Here is a 22798-nt window from a genome sequence, read left to right as displayed (position 1 = left end):
TTGGGGTGAAGATGAATTTCACCCTTGCCTCTCTTATGCAGGATGTCCAGTTAGTAATAGGGTATTTTCAGTGATGGCACCTCACCTTTAGGATACCCTCACCATGAAAGCTGGTGTGGCATCTAACCATACTGTCTTTTAGTCACCCGGCCAAAACATATTACCTTGGATTTTATCTAAGGTTTTTAAAAACTGTTTTATAGTCTGCTTCTTAGCCTGTGAGTCTGTTTTATCTCTTTAAAAATCAGTGATGGTTTTTGCTGTTTTTAATGGCTGATTTTTAATATTGATAACTCGATTTTGTAGTATTTTTACTTGAAAGTTGCCTTGAACAGGCCTCTGGAGAGGCAGCATGTAGCTTTCTTAATATAGGTACAGTAAGGACTACTTTATATAGTGGCACCACTGAATTTTCAGGGCCAAACAAACCTGATGAGGAGAGTTGGCATGCTTGTAACTTTTCTCTCTTGTTTCATTTTAGCTGCTGTGCTGAAATATGAAAACAACGTTATGAACATCAGACAGTTCAACTGTTCTCCACATCCTTATTGGCTTCCAAATTTCATGGATGTTTTCACATGGTCTTTGCCTTTCGTAGGGGAGAAGGGTAAGAGGGAGAAGGCACTAAAAAAGCAAAAGCAGTTACAGAATAGCATAAGAACAATTCATCCCCACACCCTGAAAAGTATCACTGCATATCATTGCCCTAAAGTATTTCTGAATTCTGTGGGCTCATTCAGTGCTAAAACCAAAGAATGTAAAGCAGAATTTGGCCTTTGGAGAATCTCTGCTGTTTCTGTAGGATGGAAAAAAACAGCAATTTACTATCTATCACTTGCAGGAGAAAATTTTTTAAAACTATGTAGTGCCCTCCCCCCAAACCCCAGACACTTGCACTATTATCTTATCTGCAGCTACCTAATCTCTGCTAACTTTTGCTGCTATTGTTCTCCTGCCTCTCCATTCTTCTCATTAAATTATGAATACCTGTAGCATTTGTATCCTAGAACCATTCTAAATTGTTAATACAAAATCAGTTTATCTAAATCATATTTAATGTAGATTATTTATTCTTAGATCTCCATATGTATTTCCTTGGCATGGAATTTTAGTGTTAGAAAGTACACATGAATGAGTGGATCTCCATGTAGTAAAGGTGGCAATTGGACTGTGGAACTGTACTTATTAGTATATTAGGATAGAGGACTTTGGTGAGATACGATCTTCAGTGGCCATTAAAGCTGATCTCTGGCTTGAATCACACTTTGCCTTTCACTGCTGTTTCCTGGTATTCCTGTCATCTTCTGAGGAAAACCAGCAGCATGGTCCTGCAGAGACTATTTCAGGCCTGGATCCAGGAGATTGAGTTTAAATCTCAGCCAAAGTCCTTTATTGCTGAGGTAGTATGAATTCTTCTCAATTTCAGTTCATCAGCTGTATAAATTGATTATGTGTGCCTAACTTGTGTGGCTGTTAAGATAATGGTGTTGCAAAGTCCTTTAAAAATTTCTTAGTGCTGTATCTGACTGCCACTCTTGAGATTTTCATTACTTCATCTCTGGAATATCTGGATATTCATCTCTGGAATATCTGTGGAATAACTGCAGATAGCTCCTAAAATATACTTGTTTAGCAGTTGTGCCAAAGTCTGAGCCCAAATATTTTATTAGAAAAACAATTAGCTTGTACTGTGTTGTGTTGAAGATGCAAAAATATGCATATTTGCTGTTTGCACCTATTGAGTATGAGGGTATGACGGGCTCTTTCTATTTCTATTGGGTATGAAGACTCAAGGGCTCTTTTAATCTGACTTTCATCTCATTTTGTCTGAAAGTTTTGTTTGTGTATTGTAGAACATCATCTCACTTAAGTCCTACTGGCTTGATACAGAGATTTGTGTATAGACACTTACATATCATCCCAGTTTCCACCTCAGCTTTTTCTAATCTCCTTCCCCATGTCTTCCTGCAGTTACAGAGATGCTGGTTAACATCCTCAACATCTGCTCTGATGATGAGCTGATTTCAGATGGAGATGAAACATTAGAAGGTAACCAGACTTCTTCATTTTCAAGTTGGGCTAGGTGCAAGGGACTTTCAGGCAAATCTGGAGAGACTGACATTCAATACTGGATATAAAGCCTGGTCCTTAGCATACTTTTGTTGCCATCTTTTTTTCATTCATAATTTAAGCTCACTGTCTTTGGCTGTTGAGAGGTGATTATTTCTCTGGAGAAACAAGAGCAACTCTGCTCCCCAAGCATACACCAATATGTGACAGTAGCCTTGATCCATGACTGGGTAGGTTGATCTGTATTGTGTGAAAAAAGGAAGGAGGAGGAGCTATAGAGAACAAGGCTGACTGGGTTAGCCTTTGTTCCATGTTCCAACTTTATCATTGTAGCTGCTCCTACTGTCTCAATACAAATAGCTGGGCTTTTATATCGACTAGACCAAATTGACCTGTCTAATCAATTTAACTGATACTTTTCACTGTGTAAGCATAAGTAACTACCAAAAGAAAATGGTTCTTTCACATACTGACAGAAATTGGTTTCTGAAGTGTTCTGGGTATTGGGATGTATGTTTGCAGAAAGATTGCTATCCAGTAGGTTCACACAACAACACAACAAAGTGCACACGCTTCAGGCATTTAAAGAAGCTGGATTTCCCAGATTCAGGCATTTAAAAAAACTTGCAAAACTAAATCCAGTTGTGAAGGGCATAAAAACAGTGAACAGGAGTCCCATGGGTAATGAACAGCTGTACTTTTCTGTTCCTGATAAAATATTGATTGTGTGTAATTTTTTCATAAACCAGCAAATGTGCAAAGGATGGTAACACAACTCCTTGCCAGCTGAAATTTTAGTCTAGTTTTCATTGTTGTCTGCTTTGAACACTGTTAATTGGTGGCAGAAACATTGGTGCTTTGCACTGCTACAGAATGATAATTTAAGACTCACTCTTTGGATTGACCTCTCCATCTTTTTTGTGTAATCTTTACAAGATGTATCAGGGAGGCAGAAGGAGAGTTGCTCTGGTGTTCAGATAGGAGTTAGGCAACTGAAAATGAGAAGAGAATGATGGTGCAGACTGAACCCGCTTGTCCCATGGCATTTTGTTTTTATTTTTTTATTTTCATTTTTATTCTTCCCTCCCCACCCATGAAAATTAAATTTGTTTCTTCTATCTCTATCTTCATCTCCTTGTTACTTGGTGTCTCCTCTCCTTGAAGATAACTACATTTCAAGCTATCCGAAAGGTACCCAGCTAGAATTTGCTAAAAGCTTAATTCTCACTGCCTGTGCCACCAGATTCCCTTGGAGTGGATTTTGAATAGCTGACTAGTTGGACAATACTGCCATTCCCTCCTTCTCCCCCCTTCAGTTTTAACATAAGCGTGGTGCGTTTTGGTTTTTGTTTTTTTTAACCCTGTTGTGTTCCACCAGGAACCTGAACGATGGGGGTCACGTTCCTCTTTGACTTTTGAATGCAGCCACCTTATGCATGGCTGATCCATCGGTGCATGTCAGTCTCCAAGTTTGGCTTGTCCTGTTTTTATTGCATAGTCGGGTCATTTTTTTTAAAGTCTCTGCTGAGAGAAGATGTATTTGTCGTTCAGTTTACAGTTGAGCTCCAAAAACCTCCATGCTTTTCTGTCCATGTGTGGTCTGTGTAGTAAAAGGGAGCGTTCTTATCCCTAGCACACTGTATTGAATGAAGGTCAAAGCAAAGCTGTAAGGTTCCAGCCATTCCTTTGTCTGTGTCTGTGCCAAAGGTGGTGCTTGTGTGATTGCTCTCCCTTCTGCAAGCACAGCCCAGCATCCTGATGTATTCACCTCAGTTGGTCTTGTCACTGTGTTCTTGCCTTGCCAAACTGTGTCTGTATGGCTGTTCATGGTACATCCCATGTGTAACGTGGTCAAACCCATTTTTGGATGGCAGAAAGGTCTGCCTCTCTGATCAATACTTGTCTTACTACTTTTAGTGGTTCTCCTTTTTACTTTTTAGACTTTTCATCTGTGTGTCATTCTGTCTGTCACCTGCTCCTCCTTCCATTCTGATCATTTCCCTTCCATGACTGTGACTGATGGAATTTAGCTGTAAATTTGTAATCTAATTTCTTTTTCCTAGAGCCAAACAGATGCTTCATACGGGCATCGCCTGAGCCTTGTAAACATTTCCCACCCTGTCCTTTTAAAAGCTTTTGATTTTTCTTTCCTAAGGAGGCACAACTGTCCGTAAAGAGATCATCAGGAATAAGATCAGGGCCATTGGGAAGATGGCACGTGTCTTCTCAGTTCTTCGGTAAGTTTGCTGTTCCTTGAGTAGAGAAAGAGGGGAAAGTAGCATCTTACTGTCAGCTTGAACCACTTGCTCCAATAAAGATAAGTAACATTAATCAAAAGCTATTCAAGAAATTCCCATAGTAAGCTATGTGGGGAAAGGAGTGATGAAAAGTCTTGCATTTGCACATGTTGTTCCATTTGACCCAACGTCTATGTCTTATGAAAAGTCTTCCCAGTAGTTTGCTAATAGATGGACTCTTTATACATTACAGCTCTGTGGTGGGAACACTTTTTCCATGGGGTAATCTCACAGCATGTCTCAAAACCAGCATCCCACAAGCGCAGTGAACTGCAGTGTGTCAGCTGCTTGGCAAAGACCCTCACAATCAGCCCTTGCCCACATGGTTGTGGGCTTTGAACCACTGCAACCATGCCATGGATACGTGAGCCCACATAAAAGCAGCTATCATAGAACAGATCTATAGCATTTTAAAAGTTACCAAATGAGTATATGTACTCATACTTCTGTTAAGGGATGGTCTTCTCAAATAAAATCATGGATGCACTACACTTCAGAACAGAAGAGCCCTGCTGGATCACACCAGTGATCTGTTTAGCTCAGAGTCCTGTTTCATGCAGTATCCAACCAGTAGCCCTGGAAGGGTCAGCAAACAACGTAAAGGCCAAGGTTGTCTTCTGGTGTTGCTTCCTAGCACTGGGATCTTCTTCATGGTCTCTGTGCAGGTTACACACTGAGTACTACTCCTGTTCTGAACCCTCATCAGCTGTAAGGAAGGCGGTTTACTGCCTATAGCTATGGAAGTTTCCTTTGGTATCATGGCTGGTAGACATTTTTGGACCAGTCTTCAGTTAATCTGTCTAATCCCCTTTTAAAGTCATCTGTGCTACTGACCACCACTTCATCAATTAGCACTGAAATATACAATTTAATTACCTGTTGAATAAGGAAATACTTATTTTTGTTCATCTGGTGTCTTTTTCCTAAACAGAAATCCCCAGAGTCTTTAGTCTTCCCTAAGAAAAGTGCTTCTTAATAATCTTGGTTGCCTTCTTTTGCATCTTTCTCAGGTGTACAGTATCTTTTATGAGATATGGAGATCAGAACAGTACAGAGCATTAAAACGAGGCTGCACATAGATCTGTACAGAGATATTACAATATTGACTGTTAATTTCAGTCCCTTTCCTGATAATCATCAGCATGTCATTTGCCATTTAACTAGTTCAACACACTGAGTCAATATTTTCATCCGATTATCCTCTATAACCCCAAAGTCTCTTTCCCTCTCAGAGTCTCTTTCCCTCTCAGTCTCCACCAGTTTGAACTCCAGCAGCACATTTTTAAAGTTAGCATTTTTTGCTGCAGTGTTCTTCATCACCTATTTGCTACATTGTTGACCACTAAATTTAGAGAGATCCTCCTGGAGCTGTTCACAATCTGCCTTGTTCTTTACCATTTGGTATCATCTGCAAACTCGGCCACTATATTGCTGACCCCCAATTCATCACTTATGAACTGGTGGTATGCTGTTGGTCCCTATACTGATTCTTATGGGATCCCACTGGTTATTTCCTTTCACTGCGAGAAATGTCTAGTCTGTTTGTTTCTACTCTCTGCTCCCTGTTTAACCAGTTTTTAATCCATGAGGACCTGCCCACTTATCTCATGTCTTTCAAGTTTATTCAGGGGTCTTTGGTGACGGACTTCATCACAAACTGTTTGGAACTTCATGTATGGAAGTCCATGTATGTAAAATCTTATTGCATTATTCTTATCTACATGTATGTTAAGCTTCTCAAAAGAATTTCCAAAGGCTGGTGAGACAGGACTTCCCTTTGTAGAAGCAGGCTTTATTCCTCTAGATGCTTAATTCTGTTTTTAACAGTTTCTACTAATTTACCTGTAACGGATAGGCTATCTGATCTATAATTTCCTGGATCCTCTCTGGGCCCTTTTTTAGAAATTGGTGTAACAGTTGCTGCTGGCCTTGCCTTTGGTATAGAGACTGATTTAGGGACACTGGTGAATATTTAATGGATAGATTATTGGACCCACTTGTTGCATGTTGTATCTGTCTTCTCAATAAGGTACTTGGTGTCCCAGTGAAGCCCCAAATCTGCTGTTCTCTGATGATGATAGTGCAGTCCTCTTTTCTAGGCAGTACACTGTTATTGGGAGGTGCCTCAGATCCAGTATCCTTGGCTTCTCTCTATCTTTCTCTCTTGTGATTGGGCCAGAGTGGCCTTAGGTAAACTATTTTCTGTTGGTATTGATCCGTATTGGCACTGTAGGAACTGGTTTGGATCAAACATAGAATTTCCACTGGCACAAGGAGAAGTGGTGGTTTTACTGATTCCCCTCTCTTTTGGCAACCTAGATACCCCCTGAAATGTTGTTCCTGAGGAATGGGGAGCCCCCAGAATAGCTTGAAGATGAGAACCAGAGATCTTTGATAGAAAGAGGAAATTGGTAAAAGTCTTCCCCCTCCTTTCTGCCCTCAGAAATTTTGGAGGGTTCCAAGCTCCTTTATGTGGGGCCTCTGAACTACATAAATGCAAAGTGTTAAGATTTCTGCCATAAATAACACTTAAAGTAATCATGGTGCATAAATGTTAGCTAGAACTCTTTAAAACATCCTTTGTGCAGATGTTCTCAGCAGATCTGATGCTTAAAAGCCACTCCACCCTCTACATGACAACAAATCCAAGTTTCAAATAGTACATGCTGGACAAGGAGCTACAGCCAATCCCAGCTCTATGATTAGAGTACCTTATGATTCATTGGTCTGCAAACACAACTGCTGCATGCGTATCTTTTTTTTTTTTTTTTTGGCAATTTGCCCAAACGTTTGAGTATACATGCTAGGCAATGTAATGTGGGGAGGTATCCTAAAATGATGTATTTGCTGGTACTCTGGTACTAACTGATTCCATTCTCCTTTTTCAGAGAGGAAAGTGAGAGCGTGTTGACTCTCAAAGGCCTGACTCCTACAGGGACTCTTCCCCTAGGAGTCCTCTCAGGGGGGAAACAGACTCTACAGACTGGTGAGTACAGAAAAGCCATGCTTTTGCCTCCAATGTTCTTGTGTCAAATCGAAAAACAAAAAGTGATCAGGGCTGTGACATGCCTGAAGGGATTTCGGGGGGAGGAGTGAGGGGACAGACATGACTGAGATTTCCCCATACCATATTTTCCTTCCCTTTACAGTGTCTAGATATGCCACAAAAAGACTTCACTTCCAATATCCACATAATGTCATGGGCAGCATCCCTTGGCTTCATCTCTGATGCCTCAAAGGGGACTTTGAACTGAAGGATGGAGAATACAGAGTGGACTTGAGACCTCTTAATAGAAACTTGGCAGGATGTTTGGAGAGTGTCATCCTACCTGATGATTTTGCTAGGGAGAGAGACTTGTCACATGTGAAATTCTGGTGGTGGTGCCTGTTCTTTGTACCAGCTCTTTAGATTTAATTCCTTTTAACATCAGTTGCCCTTTTTACTTCTTGTGCCATGTAATGACACACATGAATCTTATAATTCTGCTTTTATGTTCTCTCCTGTACTTCTGCTATTGTTATTATTATTATTATTGCATTAGGTTTATTAGGCTACCCTTCCCAGGAAACCAATGTACTGTCCAAAATAGCAAAAAAAAAATCAGTTACTCACAAGCTCCCTAGAGAAGATGTGGTGGGTGGGTGGTGGATGAGAGTGCCAGATTTTATACTGTCCCATCACTGCCTGGCAAAACATGTTTGCCTTGCATGCCCTGCAGAAAGGTAATTGATCTTACTGCTAACATTGAAATCCTCAGTAGGTAGAAACAACTAAGATGTTTGAAATTCTCCTTCTGAGTAGATATTTAGTATTAATATTCACGCTGACCCTTCAGCTTGAATTGTTAATTTATCCTTCTGAAAGTTTCTCGGTCAAGTTACCCTAGGATATGGTTGAGGGTATATCATACTCAAGCTGCTCTTGCATGCTGTTTCATTTCACTGTTGGATCTTGCAGTCTAGAAACTAATATTTCTACATTCATACACCCCATTCCCATGCAGCCATTTCCTTCCAAAATCACAAACTCATTCACTGAATGTACTGAGTTGCCCTCATAAGCCCTTGAAATTCTCTACCAGTTGTTGAATTATGAATCAGTTTCTAATTGCAGAGCATTCTTTCATATTCTTTAGATTTGGGACATAGGTTACCTTATATTGAATGGACGAAGTGGAAGAAATTGACTGAGCCTAGATGCAGACAAGTAGGGATGTTAGAATATGTGCCCTGCATCCAATTAAAATAAGCAGGTAGTAGGTGATGTGAGAAACCTCCATTTGAGACTCTGAACAGCAGCTGCCAGATAGTGGAGACAAAACTGACCGTGATAGACCAATGATCCAAGTCAGAGACGTTTACCGTATCATCACATATTGCCCAGCCTGGCCGGATACTTCTGTCCAGATCAGTTCCTCTAAATACCAAAGCTTAAATTTGCAGCTGGTCTTGATCTAATAGCTTGAGGGACACAAGACAAGGTATTCAAGCTGTGTGCCCTGCACCCATCTCTGGCCACAGGAGGACACTTCAAGGAAGCAAATCACAGCAGCCAAGGAATGCTCTTTACACTGAGGAGCATGAGCAGGTCAGAGGATACTTGATCCCTAGAAGTCAGGTTTGTCTTACTGGTGTGAGCAACCAGGGATTTTGCCCTTGCTTGTTGACTTTGGGGCCACTTTCTCTTAATATCATCTTACCGTAAACTCAAAGAAATGGAGAGAATTATACAAAAGTTTATGTGTCTTTGTAGAAAAATGTGTAATACGGTGAATCATGCTGTACAGTGTGGAATGTGCCTTTGCATGTGAATATCAGCTGTATTAACCATTCAAAAAGCTGCCAGTCTGGATGCACCCTTAGGGCCTCTTTGCACATTATGTTTTCTGTGCACTTGTCTGAAGAAGGCAAGAAATGGAACAATGTGGTGAAACTGCTAAAGCTGAAAGACATTTGTTTCCTCAAATTCTCTGGGGATCTTGAAACCAAATGTTTACTGGATGTTTGATAGTGATATTTAACATCTTGCAGTGCTTTTTTCAAATATTAATATTTAGTTGCATTCTTTAGCTTAAATTCAGTGGTAGATACAGAATTTCTACTTTACCTTTCAATTCACAATGATCCTCAGAGTGTAAAATAATACAGTTAAGCAGCCAACACTATTAAAACCACTCAGTGAAACTCATAATTAAAACCATCTACAGATTTCCTCTATCCTTTAGAGAACATTGTTCCATCTTGGTTCCTTTTAGTATTTGACCTCATCACTTCTGAGAGTTTTTATTTGGTGCCTGACAAAGCAATGAAGCAATGCCAATCAATCCAAATTGCTCATGAAACTGTGCATTCAGAATTGGGTATGCTTTGAAAGATTGGTGAAGTTCTGTATAGTTTGCAAGAATTTCAGCCCTAAAATGTACTGTCTTGTTTGTTCTACGGAAAATACGAATGTAGTTCTCTTCTGTACCCTCAGTTCTGTTTACGGAAGTGATGCAGTGTGGGGGAAATGGTCATAAGTGATATATCTCTAAAAAGGATTGGACAAATACTGTTAATCTGTTGAGGATTGCACTGATCAACCTTTCCGTGAACGTAGGCCAGCTTCCTAGGGAATTGGGACTGGCTGGAGGTCAGGAAATGAGTAAGAGTAACATGTGTCTCTAGAGGGAAACCCTGTAATCTAGTGTTTTAATCCCTTTCTGCTGCCAGCCTTTCAGCCTGGCATTGAATCAGCCTGATTTTCTTTCTCATCAGTATTGGATGACTTCCTGGCATACCACAAAGAGGTTTGCTCTGGCACTTGAAAATCCCTGATTAAATTTCTCCTGTGTGTGTGAGAAGTCCATATTATAGCAGAATCATGTATGGTCCAAGGAAATGGCATTTTTCTAAGATCAAGCACTTGCTTTTGCCAAGAAGGGTAGACTTCATTCTACAGTGGATTAATATTTTTTCTAATAGGAAATAAGCAGATGAAGATGTAGGTGTTTAGAGCTGCCTTTGTACCTGCTTTCTTGAGCTTTGTGGTAGATCTAGTTTAGAGAACCATATACTTAAGAAACTGCATACTTGTCTAGCAACCTGGGATACTGTATTAAAATTATTGCTGTGTGAGGGTTCTGTCTTTCCAGCAACCCCCAAAACTGCTTCCACTGAAGCTTCATTAACCTGTCAAAAATGTGAGCTTTATTGTAATTTTATAGAATCTCTTTAAGCTTTAATAAAGGAAGCAAAAAAACCAGCTAGACCACCCTGTCCTACCTACTTTGTTATATTTCATTCTTAATCATACATACAGGCTATATTTTCCACATGAAGACTTCCTTGTCCTCCAGCCATTCCTTCACTCCATAGCTCCCTTATTTTTGTCATCATTTCTTGGATTCTGTGGCCTTGTATATCTTTCCAAGCATCACTCCTCCTTGTTCTTATGCCTCACTTGCAGTTTCACTGCCTCCCTTCATTCATATCACTCTTTTGTATTTGTAACAGCTTCTTGGCTAATATAAGCTGAATAATCTCCTGCCGAAATAATAATGTCTAAGCCCTACTGTTCCTAGAATAGCTGCAATTTCTATGCGCTTCCGTTATGCAGAGGCACTGCCTCTGCCTCTCATGTAACCTCGTAGCATGAGGTAGAGCAGGAATGTTCCTGTGTAGCAGATGGGGGAACCAAGTACTGAGAAAATTCTACATACTAATATCTGTCTCTTTTTTGCACAGTCTTGGGCTGCAGACATAGGAATTTGACTGGCTTCTTTCACCTTAGAATAATGTCTTAATCCTGTGTTTATCTTTAAAAACATGGTTCACCAAGCAGCTGCTGTTGTACCAGAATCACATCAAGTAGAATACCAAGCCCCAGAGTTATGCTGTAGCAAACTGAAAAATCTCTCACTAAAGAGGTTTTAGTCAGGTATAGGAACCCTATGCTAACACCACAACTGATCACAGTATTGAGATGAAGCTAAAGTAGAAAATGTTTGTAAAACCAGATTTGGAAATAAGATATGACCTCAGTTATTGAAGGATCTGGGTATGCCAGCTTTGTTTGGTATCAAAGCTGCCTTCCAGTTTACGTTTTCCCTGAAATATGGCAGATATAGATCCAGTAGAATATGATGCTGAATGAATTACATAGTTACTCAAAAAAGGATCCTAGTGTCTCAGTGGAGTGATCCACAGCTGGATCCTGCTAGATAGGCTGAATTGTTTACTCTGAATTCTTCTGATTACATTCAGTGGAATTAAAGCTACTCGTGCCTTAATAAATCAGTCTCCAAAGTGCCCAAGATTCTCTTGTGTTTTCTTTGGAGCACCGGATCCTAAGCACTGACTGTGAATGGTACTGCTTTAATGCAAGAGCAGATAACAGTGCAGTCTAAAGAACTGGCTCATGAAAACCATGCTTTGCTTTAGCATAAGTTGCACACTTATTTTGGGTCAGTAGCAATTGCAATGCTGTAAAGTGGCATCCTTTCAGAATGTGCCATGTTGTCACACAAAGTGGCTGGAGCATCATAACATCTCAACTAAAGTATAAGGCCAATATAATACAAAAAACATTGAATTTTAGTATATTGTCTCTGGATGTGGAGGTTCCGTTTTAGGCTGATGTCAAAATGTTTGGTGGAATTTGCTTATGCCTGGAATGGCCCATCAAAGTTAATCAGGCATTTTAAAAAACTCACTTAAACTTATTCTAGGGTAACATGCAGTAAAATAACTCCTTACAAAAATACAAATCATAGAGCATCAAAGCTAATTAAAAGGCACTCTACTAAAGCACATATTAACCCAAATGTTTTGCATTGGTTCTGAAGCACCTGTTAAAGATCAGCTGTTTCTAAAGAGTGGGAGCTATAATGAAAGATTGGGGGCACACATACTGTTAGCTGCTGAGCAGATGGAAGTAGGTACACTGTACTTGAACTGCTTGCCTCATACTGTAGCAGCTCCTCATTGGTGGCTGAAGAAAAGGATTTGGTTATACCAATAATGCCCTTTTGGGACACAGGATTGATGTGGTGTTAGTTTGCCTTCACTGAGTCAAGGCATGAGATGTGGAGAAGGCAGATTCTGTGCTGCCATGCTCTTGTCCAGTTCTAGGGGAGTGCCTTAGGTTTGGTTGCTTATCACCATTTTATATTTATGTTTATTTTTCATGAAGGCAGGCATTTCTCCTAAGAGAAATTCCTAACTCCAGATACTTGGCAGCACAATGCTGAACTCATGAGCATAAGGCAATGGGAGCATGTTGCTCCTTGGTCCAAGCAGTTATGGAAGAAGCTGTCTCCAGTATCATAGGCTGTGGTCTTGAAAACCCAGCTCTACTTTGTTTTCATTGGTATCAATGAAATAGCATCTTGCTGCCCAGCCAACTAAAAGAACCAAGGCTTCCTTTCTGCCTCAATTGCTACCCTTCTCTGCCCAGTTGGTTTTCATTGCAGTCCTCTCCTGTTGGGCCTGGGAGGGTTCTAGATCTCAAACAACCACAGTAAAAAGTTCATTCACTCTTTTTTGTCTTCATTTCTGCATGCCACTGTTCCTTCTGTATTACAGCCACAGTAGAAGCAGTAGAGGCACGGGAAGGTATGGTTAGAATCTTGTGAGAACCTTAATGGTTTATGTGTTTGCTATTTTTTCCCAGGAGCTTTTATTATCAGCAGTATGAGAGTTTTTTTAGTCTTGCATTACCAGAAGTGGAAGGGAACTTAAAGGGGAAGGAGACACAGGCACACAAGCTACCCCTAGTCCAGTCAAGTAAGAGTATAAAGGCTTCCTGCAATATTTTTACCTCTGTTGCCACAGCCTTTGCTGGTCAGTTTTAATTACAGTACTTCCCTGTTGGGGAACAAAAGCATGGCAGGCCTCAAAGAACTACAGCAGTGAAAACTACATCCTGAGGCATTTCTGTTTTTACTAACTGCATCTTTATTGACCACTGTTTTTTGTTCATTTCTGGGGATTGGATCCATCCTTTGGTACTTCAAGCAACATTGAGGGAAGGGCTGTGGCTCAGTGAGAGCATCTGTTTGGCATGCAGAAGGTCCCAGGATCAGTCCCCAGCATCTCCAGTTAAAAGAGCTCTTCTTGAGACCCCGGAGAGTCACTATCAGCCTGAGTAAACAATACTGACTTTGATGAACCAAGGGTCTTATTCAGTATAAGGCAATTTCATGTGTTTTTTAATTACTGTAACAGAATCAGGGCTGGTTCAACAGTTGCCTTGGACAGTGGCTGCTAAACTAGAAGCAGCATACAAGTTTCAGTTCTTGTGCATTTTGGCAATGCCAGCTATCTGCAGACACTGGAAAAGTGCCCCAGATTGTTTGTGGTCTCTGTGCAGATAACACACTGGGTACTGCGCCTGTGCCGTGCCTCTGTTCGGGAAATTTTAAAAGCCTAGATTTTCAGTGGGCTTTCCCTCAGCTCTGGGAGCAGGCATCCACTGCACATGCCTAGAGCTGAGGGAAACCCCACCCCACCTCAGTTCCTTCTTTACTGCCTGTGGACTGGCTGGGCTTTTCTTTCCCTCTAGTTTATCGCTCTCTGTTCAACACTTATCAGATAAGTTTAATTTTTCTGACTTTTCTTCTTCATTTTGTTCCATCTTCTACCCGGAAAAAAATCATTACTTTTTTTCCTCAGTCCCCCACCCCTCTCCTTCCCCTAATTTCTGCTTATCTTGGGGAATCATATGGAGAGAGCCCCTTTCTTTAAGCGCTGCGTTTCTTGTAACATGAAGATCCTGCTGTCTGATGGCCACAACAAATGCCTATTCTGTCTCGGAGAACACCACAGAGTTGATTGGCAGGCTTGAGAAATTACGCAGCCCAACTGAAGACTTACCTGTTGGAGTCATCTCTTAACCTGACAATGGCACAGCCCTCAGGCATCCGATCAACACCGCCCGCCCCAGTTGTGGGGACTCGGCTCTGGCTGCCTCAAAGATAAAGGACACTTTGCTCCCATTGACTTTGAGACAACACTCCAGCAAACCATACAAGAACTGGGATGGGAAGAAGTGTCATTCTTCATCCAAATCCACCCCCACTAAATCCAAACTCCAAGCTAAAGGGATGGATTCTGCCTCAGTTATTTCTGCTTCTGTACTTCGAAAGATTCAGCCTATAACTGTTACAGGGTTGATGTCTGCGGCACTGCTAGTTTGTCAGGTCCCTCCCATGGAATTGAGTGATGCATTGTCTCAGCCATACAGCCATACTGCACCAGGATCTCTGAGACACTTTGGTGCCTGACAGCACAATCTCTGTGGTTGCTATGGAACAACCACTGAAAATTCTCCAGTTGGAGGATGTCATTCTGCCTAAGCAAGTTCTCTGCTCTCCAGCCCACTCTTCCTGCTCCAATCTGAGGGATGTGTCTCCAATTGCCTCCCAGCATTCTGATAATGAGGCACCTTCAGATGATGATTTCCAGCACTCACCTTGGTCATTCATTGACCAACAACCACGCCGACTGATGCAACAGCATTTTCTTTATTACGATTGCCATCTTTGCTCTCTCCAGGGCACTATGAGGAGGAGTGCTATCTACACCCATACTACCAACCATGTATGTGTCACTATTCTGATTGTCGACCTCAACACTCATATTTCTATGGTCGCCATGACTCTACTTAGTATCAGTCACCTACCAGACATTGTAAATGTCTTGAACACTTTCATTCACCTTTGTGGGAACTCACACCTCCACGTCCTTGGGTCCCACCATTGGCTACAATCACCTGACTAGTACCAAAGGATTCCAAAGTACCTCCACAGTGCATTCTTAACCCCAAGACTCCTGCAGTACCTTCAAAGTCTCTAGATCTTGCTGATGATTTTAATACTTCAGACCCATCAGATATAAGAATAGATGTCCCTGACTCCAATGATGGAGGAACCTGATAATGACACACCTGAGGCACTGCACCTGGAACAAGTTGGTGAGGTCCTTCAAGAAGGCCTTTGTCAGAGGATGAGACGGTTCTTCCCAATACCAACTGGAATATTTCTCCATTGGAAGGGACCAAGGGATTTTTAGATCTACTTCAACTTATGGCTACTGCATTAGGGATATCGTTGGTTTCTGATGCACCCACAGTATCTGATATGGTGCACAGTATGGTGCACAAATCCATCACTGTTGCCAATGCTAGCAATCTATATTGCCACTCTGAAAGATGCTTGGGGCAAACCAAGCAATACACCACAGGTCCCCAAGAAATATGAGGCCATGTACAAAGACAGGGTTTCTACTCAAGATACTTTGTTGTCCCAAAGGCAGATGGAGGCCAATGCCCTATCCTGGACCTTTGGAATTTGAACACCTTTATAAAAACATCCAAGGTTCGCATGGTCACACTACAAACCAGCATGCTTCTCATTCCACCAAATGCTTAGATGGCATCAAAGGTGCCTAATTCCATATCACAATGAGGCTTCAGCGTTATCATTTCCTCCATTTCACCATAGGTCAACATCACTACCAATATTGGGTCCTACCATTTGGCATCTTGCCAGTTCCCCACGTTTTCACCAAATGCATGGTGATTGTTTCAGCATACCTCTGCACCCAGAGCATTATGGTATTCCCATATATCGACAACAGGCTTTTTGTGGCTTGCTCTACCAATTAGCTGACATCTGACCTCTTTGTAGCTCTCAAGCTTTTAGACTCATTGGGGCTCTGTATCAATCACCAGAAGTCTCACCTTGCCCCAGTTCAGACGCTGCAGTTTATGGGGCACTCTTGGATACCATGCAACACAAAGTCCTCCTCCTGAGAAACAGGGATTTCAACATTCGGTCTTTGGCATGCAAGTACATCAGCAACATGGCTCAGTGTGCCCTGACAGTACAGAGACTGTTAGGCCTCATGGCCTCCACCACCTTTGTGGTCCGTTTTGCGCAACTATGATGCAGCCTCTGCAAAAAGATTTGGGACCCTGAACTCAACATATTTGACACCAGTATTCCGAGTATTCAGAACTCCCTCTCTCAACACATTTGCAGTGCATCTCAATACAAATGCACACAATAGTTCAGCAGACTGGACACTCTTCCGGGATCCTTCAGGGATTCCTTCCTACAACAGTGGACAGGTCATCGTTTCTATATGTTCCCTCCTTTTCCGTTAATCACCAGAGTGCTTCAGAAGATACAGTAGGACAGGACTTCATGCATTCTAATCATCCCCTGGTGGCCTCCTCAACCATAGTTCCCATTAGTAATGCACCTCAGCAACAGAACATACATGGAACTGCCTCAGGCTTCCGACCTTCTCTACCAACATGATGGCTGGATTTTCCACCATGATCCAAATTTCTTCAAACTTACACCATAGAGAATCCGTCCTTGAATTTCTCTCTTGAGGTATGCATCTGCTCAGGGGACCTCACCTATGAAGATGCCACTCCCACAAGTTCTCCTTTGCTGCAGACCTCCACCATACTGGACACAGCATATTGTTGATCAGAGTCTACCTGTCAGCAATCTCTTCCTACCATGACAACATAGGACATTCAACTCTTTTCTCATCCTCTGACAAAGGCCTTCTTGAAGGACCTCACCAACTTGTGCCCTCCTAGACAAACATTGATTCCTTCATGGAGTCTGTCATTGGCCCTTTCCCAGGAAGTAACAAAGCCTTTCAAACCTATGGCCACTTGTGCCCTTTGCTTGTTACCTTAGAAAACTGTTACTGGTGGCCCTAACTTCAGCTTGCAGATCAAGCGAGCTATGTGCCCTTCGAATAGATCCACCTTCTACGATATTCCATTCCAAGGTGGTTTTACAGCCAGACCTGAAGTTTTTACCCAAGGTTGCTTCTGCCGTTCATATCACTCAACCAATTGTCTTGCCTGTCTTTTTCCTTAACCCATGGGATGAGGGATAACTTACCTCTCTTGATGTTCAGTGGGCACTCTCCTTTTATACTGCACGTACAAAAGACTTTAGGCAAGATTCCAGGTTATTTGTATTGTACTCTAACCCTACTAAAGGGGGGACTATTTCTCCCCAGAGACTATCTTAATGGCTTTCCTTGGGCATTGCTTTATGCTATGAACTCTCAGGTACCACCCTCCTGTCCTGAAATGAGGGACACTCCACAACAGCAGTTTCTATGCCCTCAGCCTTTTGGGCAGGAGTCCCCCGGCAGATATTTGTGCCGCTGCAATGTGGTCCGCACTGTCCACATTTGTTTCTCACTATGCCTTTGATGTTTGTGCTCGCAAGGATGCAACTTTTGGTCAGACTGTGGTCTATATTCCACTGTTGATCTGTTAATTCGGTTTGTTTCTTTTCTTCTGTGTTTTCAGTTTGAAATGCAGAACAAAGCATCTGTTATGTATTTAATTAGAATATATCTGTTTGTTTCACCTACCCTTTTGTCTGTTGTTCTTCATGGGGCACCCTTAAGCCAGAACCCCCCATCCGATATACAGCAGCTTGCTAGTCACCCAGTGTGTGGCCTGCACAGAGACCATGAAGATGATAAACAGGTTGCTTACCTGTAACTGATGATCTTTGGGTGGTCATCTGTGCAGCCACACACACACCCATCCTTCCCCACTGCTGGCTTTCCCTCTTACTTACCTTTCATCTGGGGGGGCATCTAATGGTGTAAGGAAGGAACTGAGGCGGGAGCAGGGTTTCCCTCAGCCCCAGGCATGCGCAGTGGGTGCCTGCTCCCCACAGCTGAGGGAAAGTCCACCAAAAATCTAGACTTGGGAAATTTCCTGTACAGAGGCACAGCGCAGGCGCGGTACACAGTGTGTGGCTGCACAGGCGACCACTTGAAGGTCATCCATTTCCCATTTCAGGTAAGCAACCTTTCCCTCCCAATATTATCAAAACAGCTACCACCATATTGGGGTGGCAAAAACTCTGAACCTGTCAAACAGTGGTTTGTTTAGGTCACTCAGAGTAACACAATAATGGCGTGCATGTCCAAAACCTAGAATACATCTACCCTGGTCTCCTGCTGTCCAGTGCTGACTTTTTGCTTTTCCTTTTAGATGGACTTATTAAAGGTGTAATGCAGGATTAACAAAATTGTTCTGCCTGTTACACCAAGTGCATGGCAGGGCATAATAATGTCTGCAGATTACAGTCTTTAGATGAAGGTATATTTGGCCACAGAATTAGCCACTGTAAATTCAGCTCACGATTGGTTCTAAGGGAGCAGTCTGGCAGAAGAGATGTTGTGCTTGGACACTGAAGTGCTGGAGAGCACAGGTTGTACCAAATGGGTTATAGGCTCTGCTGCACCTAAAGCTTCTCTTGTGCTCAGCTTCTGGTCATGCAAGAGGAAAAAATTTATACTGTCTTTTTTGATCCACAGATAAGCTTTCTCTGTTTCTTTGTGGTGTCTTGTGTGTGTGTGGTGGTTTTGTGTTAGAATAAGTGGCTTTGATTTTCTCACTATTATTTTGGTTTTTTATGTTATTCAGCTTTCAAAAGTGTGCTGCTGTTTCTCTGCACTAATGTTTCAGATTATTGAGCACATGTCTGACTTGTACCTCTTAAAATTAGATCCAGGAGCTTTTAGGAGTACCAAAGGGGCCAGTAAGAATCCTTTACTGCATTCAAGATAGTTGAAAACCATTTGAGAGAAGCCTCTCTTTCCATGGCACGAATGCACACATTTCTTTTGTTCTACTCTCATTCCTGGGCAAACAGGTCTTGCAGGGTTTTCAATCAAGTTAAATTTTCCAACCTGTTTACCAGAGTAGGATGAGGGTACATATCACAAGCTGTCTGACTTTAGAGAGAAAAACCACATACACCTTCAGCCTTGGCTTAAAGGATGTCTTTTCATATAAATGAGGTAGCAGTTTGCAGTACCCAGTGATAAAACAGCATCGTCGTCTGCCCGTCCAAAGTCAGACACATGCTCCATAGCCACAACTCTGCTTTGTAGCAGAACAGCATGTTACAAATATTATTCAGCAGCCAAACTTAGCAGCTCCCTCCAACTTCTCTTCCTCCTCTTCTCCCCTCTCCCTCCTACCCTTTCTAGCCATCCGTGGATTTTCACCGCAGCACAAGATCCGCAGCTTTGAAGAAGCCAGGGGCCTGGACCGCATTAATGAGCGCATGCCACCACGCAAGGATTCAAAGCACCCTGATGGGCCGGTGAACTTAACCTCAACAAACTCTGCAGACAAGAACGGAACGGGGAAGAAAGCCCAGTAATGGTTCAAAATGCCCAGTCTGTATCCAAAACGAAAGGATCCAAAACTTAATGAATTTTATTTATTTATTATGAAGGGGGAGGGGGTTGGGGGGGGTGAAACCAACTTAGCCTGGAGGCATGTCCATAATCCACTTTACATTCATTCTGTAAGAGAGGTGACCATTTTGTAAGTTTTTTAAAATTTTATGTTCAATATATGAAATGTCATCTTTTTTTTTAATTTAGGGATGGGTCTAAATGCTAGTGCATATATAAAGTGTTGTTCTGTACAGGTGGCCCATTCCTGCTGACAAGAGGGAAGGAGACTTTGTGGGGAGGTGGGGGAGCAAAAAAAAAAAAACAGCTCAAGGCAACTCTGGTGTCTGATTTGCTGAAAGAGCTCTTAAATTAGCCTTGTTTTTTTTTTTTTAAGTGGCATCTTTCATTTGAAAGTGGCATTTTCTCCTTGCAGCTGTTGCTGTTTTTTTTGTCTATTTCTCACTGCGTCTGATGCTCCAACAGTTGACTTCCATTAAAGGCATGTTGCACAGGGCAATTGGTAAACGCTCTGCTTCTTGGGATGCTTTTATCAGAGGCAAATGTTGAAATGCGCAAAGGAACTGGTGGGAAAGAGTCTCCCTTCTTCTCCTGCCCTCTCCAATGTTTTCATTGCTATTCCTTCAGAAATCAGGGGTTTATTAAAATAAACTAGTGGGTGGGCTTTGAATGGAGTTTCATTATATTAGAAAAATGAATTCACTCCGCTGGCTGCCAGCTTTGTTCCAGGCATGAAACTGTAGTTTACGTCACACTAGTGGGATTTGTGTCAGTTTTTCTGACATGAAAGCAACTCTGCGGTTTGTCACAGTCTTTATCTGAATGTGAGAAGTTCTACAAGATTAATATTTTGAAAAAGAGTCCCCTCTTCTTTTGCTCTACCCGCAGACTGCATAACAATAGCTACTTCTGTTTTGTGCTGTTATGTGTGACTTAAGGCCTGTCCATTCAGGGGACTCAGTTCACTGCATTAGAAGGAAGCCATTGTGATGGAACACAAGCTGTGGGAAGAAAGTCCTATTTTCTGTGAAGTTTTGCACAGCATCACCACCATTTCCTTTGTCTAGGCTAGACCACCCCTATGCTGCCTTTGGGATATCCTGCATTTGCTGTGAGGATGGGTGGGTGTCAGGCTGACATTAGGTGCCCATTATTTTGGGGCGGGGGAGGTCTACATCAGGTGTACAGCGATACCTGAAAAAGTCTCTTGCTGATCTTCTACCAATAAAATTCCCAATAACCTCAAGGGGCACACTCCATTACAGAAGGAAAACATAGTCTTAAAATGTGACACTAGAAGGGTCAGCAGTTTGACCCTCAGGCTGAATTTCCAGTGATTGTAGCAGATTTTTGCCCATGTTGGCTCAAAGGACTGGGTTTGCACAATACCACTTAAAAAAAATCAACCCTGTGCTCCTAGGTTGCGCTGACCTAGCAGTGTGACCTGTCTCTTGAAGAGTTCACAAAGAGTATAGTGAAAGGGCTGCTAGAGCTGTGGGATGGGAGGCTCCACAGTTTTCTTTTCCTCTCAGTGTTCCAAACTCTTAAAGTAACAGCATGTGAAAATAATTTCACATAGGAATACAAAATGTGCCCTGCTTCCATTGTATGTAGAGGGATCCCCATCATACTTTGTGACTACTTTTGGGAACACCAGTATAGCTGTGACATGGATAATTATCATGTAAATTGTGAAGCTGCTCTGAGTTTCCAGGTTTGCATGCAAGCCTGCCTTTTCCCTCAAAGCCCAGAAGCCCTTTGGGTGGTGTATCATTTACGTTTATCTCAAAATGTCATGAAAAGATTGATTATTGGGCAGCACAGATCTTGTTCCTTACTTAATATTGTAAAATTATTGCTGGGTTTTTACAGTATGTGAGAAAAAATGTTTACTGCAGGGTCCCTGAAGAGTGGTGGGGATGATCTACCCAATTCATAGAGCAGGCAGTATGTTTCTTCTGCTAGGAGCAAGTAGCACACCCAGCATATTGCAGCTAGGTGAGTATTGCAGGAAGAAAGTGAGAAGGCCGAAGTGAGGAGTGGTTTTGTTCTCTTTGGACATAGAAGTGAGTCGCACTGCACAGGTTAACTTTGGTAACCAGTTTATATTACTCAAAATGGAAAGCTCTACATTATTCTCACTGGTTTGTTCTGGCATGCTTTTAATGGTGTCAGAATCGTGTGCATCTGTGATGACCAGAGTACACACTCTGTCATGATTTCCACAACACATACCCAAATTCTGTGTTATTGCCACTGTACTGGTCCATGCTACTTTTGGCCAATATAGCATAATACTCCATTTTAAAAAAAAATTCTCTGACCAGGACAGATGCTGGTTAGGATAACCAAGTTAGCTTTGCCTTTCCACATCATTTCAGAATCTGTTAGTGGGCTAATAGCTGTTTGCCACATTTCATAACTAACAGAAGCCTGGAGTTAATGGACTCCATGGACCTTTTTATCTTCTCAGCCCCCATCCTTGCAGCTCACATCAGTCCTGCCATTAGCAGGCAGGTACTTCCAAGATGTCTGCTAGGCAACAACAAAAGGCAGATAACCTCTGATGGATGAGGAAGGTGGGATTTTTAGAGTAGCTGTAGAGGTTGTCCAGCAGCTGGTGCCTCAAGAATTACTTCTTTGAAGGAAAATTGTTTGGAGTCAGAGTTACAAGTGGGGGAATTGTATTTTAAAGTGCCAAAGAACAGCAACTGAACAGATGTGTTGGGCTTTGAAGCTGAGATCCTCATGTGCAGAGTCATAAGTCCTGGTTAGTTTTCATTATTCTGACTATGACAGAAACCAGGCTCCCGTTGTGTTTTGTATTGTTTTTAAATAATCAAAATGTGATCACTCATTGGAAAAGAGGTGCAGATTCCCCCCTGCTGGAGTTACCTCAGTTAAGCCATAGCTGTCTCCTGGCTCCAGTTGTGGTGTGTTTGAGTCAGTCTTCCATAGACAATTCATACTTCCAGCCTCTTATAACTTAATGGCTTAAGCAAAAAAGGACAATCAGGAGTCTCTGGGCTGTTCTAAAAAAAAAAAAGGAGGGGGGAGCCTCTTCATTGCTGTCTTTTTTTTTTTTGCTCTGATCTTAAGGATTTCCCTATTAAAAACACTTCTTTTTTCATAATTGTGAAATTGGCTGGGTTATCTATGTTTCACATTGGGGGGGGGCCCTCTTG

At 42.0% G+C, this 22798-nt stretch overlaps 1 protein-coding gene and 1 pseudogene across 4 annotated transcripts in view; one reads left to right on the top strand and one right to left on the bottom strand.

The window, feature by feature from the left end:
• PPP3CC (protein phosphatase 3 catalytic subunit gamma) overlaps nucleotides 1-20112 on the top strand; it is a 95307-nt gene extending 75195 nt beyond the window's left edge. Inside the window, exons 9-15 of one of the 4 annotated variants that reach the window (XM_060251767.1) lie at nucleotides 482-607; nucleotides 1972-2049; nucleotides 3235-3261; nucleotides 4226-4307; nucleotides 7256-7353; nucleotides 12933-12962; nucleotides 19401-20112. In XM_060251767.1, coding sequence (XP_060107750.1) covers nucleotides 482-607; nucleotides 1972-2049; nucleotides 3235-3261; nucleotides 4226-4307; nucleotides 7256-7353; nucleotides 12933-12962; nucleotides 19401-19576 — 617 coding nt within the window. In that variant the 3' untranslated portion in view covers nucleotides 19577-20112. The remainder of the gene's footprint in view (nucleotides 1-481; nucleotides 608-1971; nucleotides 2050-3234; nucleotides 3262-4225; nucleotides 4308-7255; nucleotides 7354-12932; nucleotides 12963-19400) is intronic. The other 3 variants (XM_060251769.1, XM_060251768.1, XM_060251770.1) reach the window with 3 other exon arrangements.
• A 1434-nt stretch (nucleotides 20113-21546) lies between these two features.
• Nucleotides 21547-22093, bottom strand: LOC132579986 (large ribosomal subunit protein eL30-like; annotated as a pseudogene).
• Between the last annotated feature and the right edge of the window lie 705 nt (nucleotides 22094-22798).

This window comes from Heteronotia binoei, chromosome 12 (genome assembly GCF_032191835.1).
Source record: "Heteronotia binoei isolate CCM8104 ecotype False Entrance Well chromosome 12, APGP_CSIRO_Hbin_v1, whole genome shotgun sequence".
Classification (NCBI taxonomy): domain Eukaryota; kingdom Metazoa; phylum Chordata; class Lepidosauria; order Squamata; family Gekkonidae; genus Heteronotia; species Heteronotia binoei.
This window is presented reverse-complemented; position numbering and strand designations above follow the sequence as displayed.